Source organism: Lepus europaeus, chromosome 12 (assembly GCF_033115175.1).
Source record: "Lepus europaeus isolate LE1 chromosome 12, mLepTim1.pri, whole genome shotgun sequence".
NCBI classification, from domain to species: domain Eukaryota; kingdom Metazoa; phylum Chordata; class Mammalia; order Lagomorpha; family Leporidae; genus Lepus; species Lepus europaeus.
The window spans coordinates 104,100,323-104,113,594 of record NC_084838.1 but is presented as its reverse complement, the minus strand read 5'-3'; the positions used below and the strand labels follow the sequence as shown (position 1 = coordinate 104,113,594).

At 47.9% G+C, this 13,272-nt stretch overlaps 1 protein-coding gene across 3 annotated transcripts in view; it reads right to left on the bottom strand.

Annotated features, from left to right (window-relative positions):
- The window catches only part of FRMD3 (FERM domain containing 3), a 280,228-nt gene that overhangs the window by 47,077 nt on the left and 219,879 nt on the right, over positions 1-13,272 (bottom strand). For all 3 annotated transcript variants that reach the window (XM_062208655.1, XM_062208654.1, XM_062208656.1), the window contains 4 exons: positions 11,010-11,073; positions 9,739-9,827; positions 3,912-3,986; positions 3,223-3,291 (listed from right to left, as the gene is read on the bottom strand). In XM_062208655.1, coding sequence (XP_062064639.1) covers positions 3,223-3,291; positions 3,912-3,986; positions 9,739-9,827; positions 11,010-11,073 — 297 coding nt within the window. The remainder of the gene's footprint in view (positions 1-3,222; positions 3,292-3,911; positions 3,987-9,738; positions 9,828-11,009; positions 11,074-13,272) is intronic.

Below are 13,272 nucleotides of genomic sequence, written 5' to 3'. Positions count from 1 at the left end.
GCCATGTTTACAAAACTGAGGTTATGCTCTGTAACTGCGTTAAAGATGCTTATACTGGCAGATGCAGGACTGAAAAGGGGGCATAAAATAGAGCGACTAAAATGAAGCCACGGAGTCCCTGCACCACTCCTGGGGACAGACGGAAGTAGTGCTGGCCTATTGTCGAGCCTCTAAAACTCCATCTAGCTTCTCATTTTTGGATGAGAGATATCAGCGATAATGTTACCATTTCGTATTTTTATGACACTTGGTAATTCTTAGAGCATGCTGCTTTTAATTTCTATTTCAAAACCTAGAAGGTAAGTAAAGTTATACCAAGTATCTCATTTTATAATGAATAAATTGAGAATATGAAAAGTTAAGTGATTTACCCAGGGCCACACAGCTGGTAAGTGACATAGCCAAGAACCCATTTATTCCTCCCAGACAGGTCCTTGTTTCAGGAACAAATGCTGCCTCTGGGTGTCCCCTGGAGTGATTGCTACTCCCAGGGAGCTCACACGGCCAGCACAGGACTCAGCAAGCTGCAGCCCTATGCCACCCTGGGTCTCTGAGATCAGAGGGTTACTCTCACCCAGGAGCCAGCCCAGGAAGGCTTGGCTTGGGTATTCTGTCACCATTAACAATAAGTGACTTGGGGCCTGCACTGTGGCAAGTGGGTAAAGCCACCATCTGGAATGCCAGCATCCCAAATGGGCACAAGTTCATGTTCTGGCTGTTCCACTTCCAATCCAGCTGCCTAGGAAAAGCAGTAGAAGATGGCCCAAGCACTTGGGTCCATGCTACCCACATGAGTATCTATCTGAGAGGCAGAGTTACAGACAGGGAGAAAGGGAGAGGAAGAGGGAGAGGGAGAGGAAGGGGGAAGAGAGAGAGAGAGAGAGAGAGAGAGGTTTTCCATCTGCTGGCTCACTCCCCAATGGCTGGAGCTGGGCCAATCTGAAGCCAGGAACCAGGAGCTTCTTCCAGGTCCCCCAAGTCGGTACAGGGGCTGAAGCACTTGGGCCATCTTCTACTGCTTTTCCAGGCCACAGTAGAGAGCTGGATTGGAAGTGAAGTAGCCAGGACTTGAACTGGCACCCATATGGGATGCCGGCACTGCAGGTTGAGGCTTAACCTACTATGTCACAGTGCCAGCTCCAATAAATAAATCTTAAAAAAAAAAAAAATCCTCAGGGAGCTAACATCAGGGTAGCTTCTGCGCCTCTTTTTGAAGAAAAAGAAAACTCCAGTGTTCCCAGTCCACCTGTGTCTATCTCTAACTGAACACACCTGTACGGAGGTGTCGCCCTGACCATAGTGCTACCTTTCAGGAGGTGCAGGTCCCCGGGACAGCACATGGACAGACCCCTGATCTAAGATGACAGAGGTACTGCTGCCAACGCACACTCTTAGTCCATGTATTCATTCAACAAACACATACTGACTTGTACTAGGTACCAAGCACTGTGTTACGTGCTGAGGGACACGGGGTGACCAAGCCAGACAGAGCTCTTGCCTCCCAGAGCTTGCTTTATAGCAGTGCATTAACCAGCGTCTGCCTGGTGGTGTCAGAAACGTGAGAGATGCTGCCAAGGAACCAGGGAGCACAGAGAGGGTTGAGGATGTGAACCCAACAGTCTTTCACACGCACACAATCGGGTGTAGTGGAAGACAGGGAAAGAGCATGCAAACCAGGTCTCAGCAGCCTCTGTTTGCAGTAATACCTTGGCAGATTTTAGAAGATTCCAGAAAAAGGAAACCATCAATTGACTGACAGTTCAGCATAAGTCCATCTCCCTCCCCTCTGGCGATCCAGTCACCTCCAGGAATCACTTTCCACTCTGGCTCACCTGCTCCCTTCACGCCACCCCCTGCCCCCACTGAGAGCCCGGGAGGTTGAAGTGTGGTCCATGGACCAGCCACACGGCCATCACCTGGAGCTCCTCAGACATGCACACACTCGGGAGCACCAAGTGACGCTGTGGAATCAGAGTTCGATTTTAACAAGATCCCTGTGTAAGTTCAGTTTAAGAAGTCCTAAGTCAAGGGACCTCAGTTTATAAGAGAAGTATCCGGGAAAAAAAAAAATGAGTCTTTGATCTCATTAAGCACCCATGGTGGTTGCTCAGAAAGTCTCCTGCTTTTGGAACCTGTATCTCTGAAAGTCTATTATTAAAAAACACTCTCCTGCTTTGTGTCCCATCAAGGGAGCACCCCCCAGCATCAAGTATTCCTTCTCCCTTTCTTTCTTTTAAAATAAAACACTCAAGCTCCAAGCTCAGAGAATAAAACCCAAGCGGAGCCTCTTGGGGGAGCTCTGCCTCTGCTACCAGCTCCTAGGACAATGCCAGAGGCCTTCAGGGTGGGAAGCACTGCAGAAAACGTGCTCAGGACCCAGACGCAAGACACAGGCATGGCAGGCTTGGCTCTGCCCCTCCAAAAATGCAAGACCACTGCTGCATCACTGCACTCGTGTATACAGCAGAAGCAGCCCTGGGTCAGCGCTGAGGCATGTCCAGCTCAAAGGTTCGGAAAAAGTCGGAACGATTCTTTTTATCACTTCCTCGTCCTCATTTCTATGGCACCAAATAACCACAATAGGAAAAGATTCTTCTCCTCCACGGGCAGGCTTCGAAGATGGGGAGGGAAAGACAGGCCCATCTAGTACGTGGGGAACTCCCTAGAGAACCTGGCTTACAATGATCCCACCTTCGAAAGGGGGAGCTGTCATGGCGAGAACATGCGGCTTTAGTGTCCAGCACAACCAAGGGACTAATTCCTAAGCATCACCATAGATAGTCACCTTAATGAAGATGTGTCTCCTTGAACTCATAACAACCCAGCCCCTCATCCCTGCACATAAGGGTCCAGTGACAGGCAAGCCTCTTGTGAAACAGCCTGGAAGTCAGACTGACGAGAACTGGTCACATTTGACAGGCAGAGGCAGGGACAGAGAGCAGTTCGAAGAGGACAGGCCAGTGGACTTTGGCCAGGAGATGGCACACATCCTGCACGGGACCCTCTAGACCTGACCAATGACCTTCCATACTGCAAGTAACTGAAACTGGAGCCGGGCTGCACTCACACCCTGGCCTGTCCGATCTGCCTGGGGGAGAGCTCCGGGAGGAGAGTGTCCTAACACTGGGTGTTCCATGCACAGAACTATCCCAGCGGATTTGGAAGAGCCACTTTTAAATCCCTGTGTCCACTGCAGAAGCTCAAGGTGGCTGCCACACTCACCTGTGCACCTCGGGCGGCTCCCTCTGGATTTTGGAGCTTGCCTCTACTACTTCTTTGGCAACTTTACCACTGCAAAAACAAAAAACCCGGAAACATCATGTACATGCTCAAAGCAGAAGGGGTATATATATCATGCATGTATCTATTTTTTAACTTCACACTTGACACAGCTCTAGGAATCCACCTGTTTTCCATGAGGGGAAGTTCCTAGGGGGTTGAGTGAGCCCTGTGGGCATAAAAAACAAAAACAAAACACAGGGTAGAAACAGGAGACTAACACAAGAGTGAATAGTGCACTTATTTTCTACAAAGATTTATGTATTTAAAGGCAGAGTAACAAACAGAGATATTTTCCATCCATTGATTCACTCCCCAAATAACCCCAGCAGTCAGGTCTGGGTCAGGCTGAAGCCAGGAGCCTGAAGCTCCATCTAGGTCTCTCATGTTGTGGTAGGGGCCCAAGCACCTTTCTTCCCAGGTGCATTGGCAGGAAGCTGAGTCAGAAACAGAGTAGCCAGAATTGAAACTGGCACTCAGATATGGGATGTTGGTGTTGCAAGTGGCAGCTTAAGCCACTGTGCCATAACACGGGTCCCCCAAAAGTACACTTATTTACAAGCAAATTTTTCCAGCATAAATGGCCGCCCTCACCCCAACCCCATCACCACAATGGAACCACTGGTACCCACCTATATCGAAATCTACTTCCTTTAAAAAATATCTTGCTGCTGGATACAGTCTTGATCTGACTGGATTTTGCATACCTTTAAGAAAAAGAGCAGAAACGGTAATGACATTGGAAAATCCAAGAATAAACATGCTATAGGGCTTTGGTCATCAGATAGCTTGACTGTAAGAAAGAAATACATGGTCTATTGCCCCTCAGCTCAGCCCACACACAGGACCCGAAATAAAGGTTTCACAGAAGAACAGTGAACCTTCACTATGGATGCACTGCAACCCAACATTTTCTGCGCTATTTTATTTTGTTCTCCTTAAAGTCTGGTCATAACCCATGCCTTTGGCCTCATATCCTTTTCTGGTCATGGCAAGAGTATTGGGCAATGTGGATGATCTGAAGAGATTCCTCCCCAGCGTATAACTGGAAGTGCTGGGGAAGATGGAGTTTTAGGACAAGGGTACTTTGTGGCCTGTGTCAACACTGCCGCAGGAAACAGTTTCACGGGGGCACATGTCTCCCAGTGCATTACAAAGAATTCCCTGTACACCAGCCAGGCAGAGGACCCGAAGGCCTGTGTCAACACAGCCACTGGCTGCTGTGTCAATATGACCCAGTGCCCTTTAAAGAATCCACAGTGGTAGATGACTAAGATACACGAGGGACAAGAAGCCCAGCCAAGTACGGATTTAGCACCTGCGAGCCCTACCCATAAATAAGAACAAAGCAACAATACTCTGGAAAACACTCTAGAACGAGGCTGCCCAGAGACCACACTGGGGGCATTCCGTTTACTGTGACTGCTGAGGGTGCCTCTTTGCAGTTGGCCACTTTAAATCCAACAATTTGGAAAGAACAGGTCTCCCAGAGTTCAGGATCATTTAAAATACTGATACCGACAATAATTTAAAGCACAAACACATAGAGCCATTACATTCCAGAAACTTCTGAGACAAGACACACCCCAAGCAAGGCTTCTAGAAGTTTCAGCACAGGTCGAGAGCCCCACACCTCTCTCTGAGGCTTTACTCAGCCATTATTAAGCAGGTGCCACAGCTGCTCTGCACTTAACCCTAAGACCAGGGAAGACACATGGCATCTGTATTCCTATTGGCTATTCATCCAGTGACCACATAAAACATGCAAATAGGAAGGGAAGGAAGAGATGGAGTGCCAGCCAGGGAAGGTGCCTTGAGGAAAGGACCTCAGAGCCGAGATCCAGGAGTGGGCAGATGTTCCCAGGGGCCAGCAGTGGGTGGTGGTGGATGTGCCAGGCAGGCACACAGCACTCGGCCTGAGTGCTGGGGAACAAAGATATAAGGGTATTTCCCCATACAGCTATTGTTATCAAAGCTGCCACATAGAGTTTTACAAAGAAGGAAAAGTCCATGTACAGCAAACCCAGAGAGACAGCCAGAGTCCACTTTTGCAGGGCCTGACCTCAGCCTGTCCCAGGTAAGGATTTGCCATTGCTCACAGAACAATGGAAAACAACAGTGATACTTTTTGCAAAGAAGCCCCTTCCTCCCCACCCTACTCTGTGTGTCACTGGGCCCTGGCTACAGCGATTAGCAGGAGGTGAGATGGGCAGGGGAGGGGCTGCAGGCTGGAGGTGGGAGTGGATTCCTGCCATGGCAGGGCCCAGAGAAGATGCATGGAACCCCTGAGGACGGATTGGGAGATGCACATCTTGGCGGCTCCTGACACCTGGGATGGGCAGTGCAGCCTGTAGGACAGAGCTTCCTTCCAGATCACACCTAGTTGAGAGGATGAAAAGTCCTAGCGAGCCCCACTAAGGTGGTCCAGGTGCATCGCCCCCCTCCTTCCATGAGGACCAACCTCTCATGGGCCCATCTGCCCCTTGCTCTGGAGTGCTGTTTGGCATCTTATCCACAGGAACCAAGGAAAGTAATCACGTTATCCCCTCCTTATCTCTTTGGCAGGGCTGTTGGCCCCAGTGTGTGGTGCAATAGTTAAGACATTGTTCAGATGTCGGCAATCCCCTATCAAAGTGCCTGAGTTTGAGTCTTAGCTTTGCTACTGATTCCAGCTCTCTGCTAGTGTGCACTCTGGGGAGCAGCAGGTGATGGACCAAATACTTGGGTCCCTTTCACCCACGTGGAAGACCCCAGATTGAGTTCCTGGCTCCCAGTTTTGGCTTGGTCCAGCCCTAGCTGTTGTGGGCATTTGAGTGAGCCATCAGATGGAACAGCACTCTCTCTCATTCTCATCCTGTCCTTCAAGTAAATAAAACAGTGAGCCCATGGAAGAGTCTTCTTGCCACCGGAAGCTATGAATTCATGACCTGGTTAGAGGAGCACTCACCCTCTCCCAGCCTTATCACCTTCCTCACCTGCCTTCTCTCCACTTCTGCCTCCAGCTCCTCACCAGAAGCATCAAGGCTCAAACATGTGGCCTCCCAGAGAAATCCAGACAGGCCCTGCAGGAGCACACACACACCTCCCGTTGCCCCAGCCTCCCACTTCTCTGGTACCTGTTACCCCAGGGATCTGGGGAACACCGGATGGTACTACAAGGGCCACCTCCTGAAAGAACAGAACAATTTCCCACTGAAACCTGGGCTTAGAGCTTCTGGAGCAATCAAGAGTAAGGAAACTGAGGCAAAGAAGGGTCAAATCATTCACTCACAGCTCCACGACAGAAGCCATAGGAATCAGACTGCAAACCCAAGACGGTCAGATTTCTGCATTTTGAAATACTGCTTTAGCCACAGAGGCTCTCAACTGAAGTAAGTATCAGAACCATCTGGAAGGATTTTTTTAAATATATGTTTATATGTGAAGAGAAGGGGTGAGATATTTCACCTGCTGGTTTACCCCCCAAATGCCCACAACAGCCAGGGCCAGGCCAGGCTGAAACCAAGAGCCAGGAACTCAATTCAGATTTCCCATGTGGGGTGGCAGGGACCCAAGTACTTGAGCCATCACCTGCTGCTTTCCAAGGTGAGCATTAGCAGGACGCTGGAATCAGAGGCAGCAAACACTTTGAAAGGAACACGGGATACCAAGTGGCATCTTACCTGCTGCACCAATGGCCACCCCTGAGAAGGCTTTTCAAATGCAAGCTTCTCATTCAGTAACTCTGGGGTGCAGCCCAAGAATCTGCATTTCCAGTAAATTCTCCAGAGAATTTGGAGACTCCCTGAATTAGAACAATATTATCAAGCCTCAGCTACACATAGTAATACCTGGGAAATTATTATCATTGAGAACACTTAGATGTTTCATCCAAGCTTGGAAATTCTTAAAATAACAGTTTCATTGACAGATAATTCACCTACCAAACACTTCACCCATTTTTAGATTGTACACTTCAGAGGCTTTTAAAAAAAAGATTCAATTGAAAGGCAGAACTATGGAGAGGGAGAGAGGCAGAGGATAAGGAAAGAAAGACAGCAAGAGACAGACAGAGGGATTCCATCCCCAAAGGCCCATAACAGCTGGGGGTAGTCCAGGCCAAAGCCAGGAGCCAGGAACTCCACCTGGGTCTCCCACATGGGTAGCAAAAACCCAAGTACTTGAGTTTCCCAGGCACATTAGCAGGTAGCCGGATCAGAAGCACGAAGCAGCTAGGACTCAAACCAGGCACTCTGATGGGGAATGCAGGTGTTCTGTGTGACAGCTTAACCCACTGTACCATGACTATAATAGTGTAATTATGGTATAATTATAGTTCAGTATAGTATATACTTATATATAGTATAGTATGTATAATATAGTATATACTTATATATAGCATAGTATATTGTAGTATAGTATATACTTATATATTAGTATACACTTATATATAGCATAGTATATAGTATATATATAGTATATAGTTTATATATAGTATAGTATATAATTACGGCATAATTATAATAGTACAATTCACAAAGTTTTTTCAAAAAAATATTTTAAAGAATTAATCCCCACTATCTAATTCTGAAACATTTTCATTTCCTGACCCCACCCCTAACCCCAGCCCTAGGCAACCTACACTCAGTCTCTGTATTTGCCTATTCTGTACACTCCATACCAATGAAATCACACAGTTCCTATCCCTGGAACGCACTATGAATGGAATCAAATGTAGCATTTTGCAAGAGGCCTCTTTCCCTTAGTACAGTGTTCTCAGGGGTCATCCACGCTGTAGCATCTACCAGGATTTCATTCCTTCTGATAGCTGAATAGTATTCCGTAGCATGGATATACCACGTTTTGTTTATACATTCATCAGCTGATGGACATTGGTGCTCTTTCTACATTCTGACTGCAATGAATGATGCTACTATGAACATTTGTGGGCAAGCTGTGGTGATTCTGATTTCATTCACTCTGGGGTGAGATCCTTAAAGACCTATAGCAATGGCACTTAAAGCTCCCACAGATGGTCCCAGTGCAGTCAGGTTGAAAACCATGGGAGTAGAGCGTTATTACTCACAGTATGTACTGCAGACCCATAGCACAGCTCACCTTGGAGCTGTTTAGAACTATGGGATCTCACAGCCACCCCAGACCCACTGACTTAGAATCCACATTTTAACAAGATCCTCATGTGCTCATTAAAGTGGGCAAGGCACTGGGGGAGGGAGCCGGTCTGGGTTCCTTTAGCACAGCAAGTTCCCAATGGAACTGCCTGCCATTCTCATTCCCAAACAATTCTCTACTAAATGGGGACAGACAGGGTCAATTGAGACCTCCCCCAAGTCTCCAACGCCTAGCACGGTGGTGCACAGTATACAGTAGGTGTCAGATAAAGTTTCGGTGAATGAAGACATCAGGGAGCCGCGCCCCTGCCACCCATCAAGTACTCAGTGACACAGAAATGATGCACTTCAGTGCTCTCGGTGGGCAGCACCTAGACCACACATGGCCTAAAGGAAGCTCCCACTTGGTGACTCAGGCTGTGCTGGGGATCCCCGGGGCCTGAAGGAGATGGGAAAACCAGAGATTCTGTTTCTCGGCTCTGTTCCCAGGGCTTTCAAACCAGATGGGTTGCCCCAGAAAACGCCCAGCACATTTGTATCTTCAGAGCACACTGGGGACTGCACGGGACCTCGCTGCCCCCATGCAGGTGCTGTAGAAACAAAAAAGAGCAAACTACCCCCAACCAGGAAACAGATCTGGGCCTTTCCCTGCCTGCTGCATCCATTAGAATAACAGTGCCAGCCAGCTGGAGCTGGAGGCGGGGCCAGGACCTGAGCCTGGGGAAGTCTGGAGCAAGGAAAAGCAGGCACCCAGCCCTGAGGTACACACAGTTGGAACGCTTCAGAATCAGGGGGGCTGGGATCTGTGCCCCAGTGCTGCCCCCAGCCAGCATGAATGGGCAGCTGGCAGATAAACAGTCCCAACCTTTTTGCCCTCCAGCGGTAGAGCTCTGAGGCATACTGTACAGTCTCCCGGAGTCCCCTGCACAGCTGAGCCCAGCCGCTCACAAGCGGGCTCAACAGGGCTCCACAGTACCCCCATTAGGGCTTGCTACCCCACCTTGCTTTCCCACACCCCTACAGAATGTCCCCTAACTACATCCCAAAGAAGCTTCTTGGATCTCAAGGTCTGCTTTTGGGAGACACATGATCAAAAACAGGTTCTCTGCCATCACTTAACAGAAATAACAATTAAAAAAATAGCCCAGAGCAAGTCGATGAGTAATACACAACATATTGCTCAGGACGAGGTCAGGCCAACAATAATCACCCCAAACAATGCACAAATTTATAATTTGCTTAAATATAACAGAAACAGTAAAAGAAATGGAATGCAGCTGCTTACAAAACATAAACGGCTCCATGGGTGCTTTGAAAAGCTATGATTAACTGAACACCAGCTACTTACTTATAAAACGCCTGGTTCTCCACCCCACACTTCCAGAGATGCTTGCAGGCAGCTGGTGTTGAAGTGTGGAATGCCAACATGGCTTTTTTCTAATGAAAATAACAAAACAAGAAAGGGCAAGTTAAACACAGTTTGTGTCTCATGTTTCCCTTCAGGTGGTTTACCTGTCTGGATCCTGCCTCCCAGCACACAGATTTAAAGCAACTTAAAACATCACCAAGACGCTGTGGAGATGGTCTTCTCCTATGTCCCACCCAGCTAAGCCCTGTTTCTTATTTAAAAAAAAAAAAAAAAAAGCATGAAGCAGACAGCAAAGCAGCTTCACAATATTCCTCCACAGCCCAGGCACCCACCTCCCTATCAGCTTTTGCTTGGTCTAAAAACCTATTTGGGTGCTTGCCAATTATTTTTTACCTTGGCTGAGGCGTAGTTGAGCTGAAAGCTAGGGTCAAGCAAATTTGCAAACTTGAGGCTCAAAAAACAGCCCCTTCCCAAATGCAGTTCCTGATGAACCCAAACCTCTGCCTGCTAACACCTTTATTTTAAAGATTCCTAGGACTTAGAGGTTCTGGTTGTGACACTTTAGCCAGCACTGGCAGAGTCTTCATTTGTTGCATAGATCTGTATCTCCGCAAGAAGAGACTGAGAGGGCTTCCATCCTCTTCTTTTCAAGTCTCTCCCAGGCTACCTTTTATTTTACTTATTTTTTTTTTGACAGGCAGAGTGGACAGTGAGAGAGAGAGACAGAGAGAAAGGTCTTCCTTTTGCCGTTGGTTCACCCTCCAATGGCCACTGCGGCCAGCGCGCTGTGGCCGGTGCACCGTGCTGATCCAAAGGCGGGAGCCAGGTGCTTCTCCTGGTCTCCCATGCAGGTGCAGGGCCCAAGCACTTGGGCCATCCTCCACTGCCTTCCCGGGCCATAGCAGAGAGCTGGCCTGGAAGAGGGGCAACCAGGACAGAATTCAGCACTCTGACCGGGACTAGAACCCGGTGTGCTGGCACCGCAGGTGGAGGATTAGCCTGTTGAGCCGCGGCGCCAGCCAAGCTACTTTTGCACATAGACATACCAGTCAGCAATGCTCGCTGACTTTATTCTTATGTGTGGAAGCCGGGTGATGATTTGCTTTCCTCTGGCATGTTTTCAGTGCATAGCTTTCTTTATCATCCCATACTCTGAAATCACCAAAGGCATATTCTTCCTGAATATCTCCCATGCACAACAATCAAACACGCACACACAACAACAGGTGTGTAGAAAAGCAGGCTCTGACCTCCTTCTGGGTGCCAATCACGTAAAACGTCTTCCCTTCAAACTTCAATTTACAGACATCCGTCCTAAGAAAAGAAAATTTCTGGGTGAGAAGGGAAAACAGGGCAGCTCTCCAAGGGACCTGGCTTTCCCACAGGGATCGGACTGACTCACAACCGCCAGGAGCGCTGCATGAAACAAGGTATCATCTGCTCAGCACTGAAGGGCTAATGAGCAATGAGAGGCCCCAGAGAAATTACGCAGCATCTTCTTCCCCAGAGAGGAGCACTATCAGCTCAAAATGACTCACTCCAGTATGTACAGTGAGGCTGCATCGTCCTTCCAAGAAGCTTGAGAATATTTGTGAACATTAACGAGCAAAAAACATTAACCGGCCAGTCCATGGTGCACGGTAAGAAGAACGTGGCTGGTTGAGATTGTTACAAATGACGCACAGCCTCACATCCCACTTGCTTTTCCATCCACTGAGTATCCATCTTCACTCTTCAATGCACTCAGGAAGGAAATGAAACCCAAAGATGGGAGAGACCTGCAATTAATCTGCACTTGAAACGCATCTGATTCTAACCTAACTTCTCTAGGTCTCAAGCTACTCAGAAACCCAAGCCTTTTGCAGTCCTAGGGTAGGATGAGGGAAGCTTCCAAATTTCCCACATGTCCCAAAGACAACAGGTGCTTTCAGTGAAACCCTATGGAAGCTGTCTGGACATGGACTGAAGATTAATATTGGAGCATCTCTGCAAGATACAGAGAAAAAACTAGAAACTAGATAACATCACATCACCACGTCACACTGTACAGCTCACAAGCCACACCAGATTTAAAAAGCACTCACAAATATCATTTCTTTTGGTCCTCTTTCTAAGCAGCTAGTTACAACTAATTCCCATTTTATGGATGAGTACACTGAGACTTAGAGGAGCTAAGAGATGTATTAAACTTAAATAAGTTTTGAGAATCTTAAATGTGAGAGAAAAGAACAAGGGAGCATAGAGAGGGTTGAAAGTAGAGCCTGAGCACAAGATAATGACAAAGAAAGCAGGGAATCTTAGAAATCCAGGATCTTAGAAAGGGAGGGCTGATCATAAAACAGAGCAGCAGGTGTCTGAAGCAGCAGGCAATTGTCTGAAGAATGCTAATCTGGTACAGAGGCTTGAACGGAAAGCTGTGCTAAGAGCAGAGCACTAAGAAAGGGAGCGGACTTGATAAAGAAGCTACACAAAGTCCTACACTAACAGGATCCTAAAACTGAGCATGAGACAAGTGTGAGAGCATTTCCAGCCCATCAGGTATTCCAGACCCAGCCACCCAGGCCTCAGTCTTCAGGCTAAGTCCACAGTCTGGTAAGATGTGAAGATAAGCCAGTGGGTGGAGAACTGAGACAAGCTGTGAGCACAAACAAGGAGCCTTCGCAACATTCCAGTGAGCACATGACTTCTGTCTTCCTCACCCTTTCCCCAAACCACTTTTCCCCTCGGTTGAAGAGAACAAGTATTCCTGGTCCCATCCTCTCATTCCTCACCTTCCACTTCTTCACCGACACAACCTAGACTTTATGCTTCATTGAGATCACATGTTCACACAGAGTATGCTATTCCTGACTATGGAGACAATCCTGGGATAGCAAAGAAGAAAGCAGGTATCTGAGTTCTTGGTATTATCAGGCAGTTAACAGACCATAAAAATGCCCCAGCGTTGGAACATTTGCTCTGTGAGTTAAACAGTCCTGTTATCTGGGAGTATACAGTTCTGTTATTATTTTTCTTTGGCCAAAAAGCATGTTCTGCTGTTTGATACACTTGGTAACAGAGGGTGAGTCTGCAGCTCAGGCTCAACAAGAGAGAGGAGGGGAGCAGACTGAAGGGAGTGAGGGGCAGGACCTGGGTTGCTGAAGGGGACAGCTATGGTTTTGGCTGTGGTTTGTCCCTCACAGGCTCATGTGCTAGAATCTTGGTCCCCAGTGTAACGATATTAAGATGTGGTGGAATCTTGAAGTGGGGCCAAGTAGGAAGTGAATGGGTCATGAACGTGCATTGTGAAGGGATTAATGTTGGTCTCTCCGAGTGGATTAGCTCTCACAGAGAGGGTTATTTCCTTCAGGGCAGGTTATTTTTATTTATTTATTTATTTATTTATTTGACAGGTAGAGTTATAGACAGTGAGAGAGACAGAGAGAAAGGTCTTCCTTCCGTCGGTTCACTCCCCAAATGGCCACCACGGCCGGCGCTGTGCTGATCTGAAGCCAGGAGCCAGGAGCTTCCTCC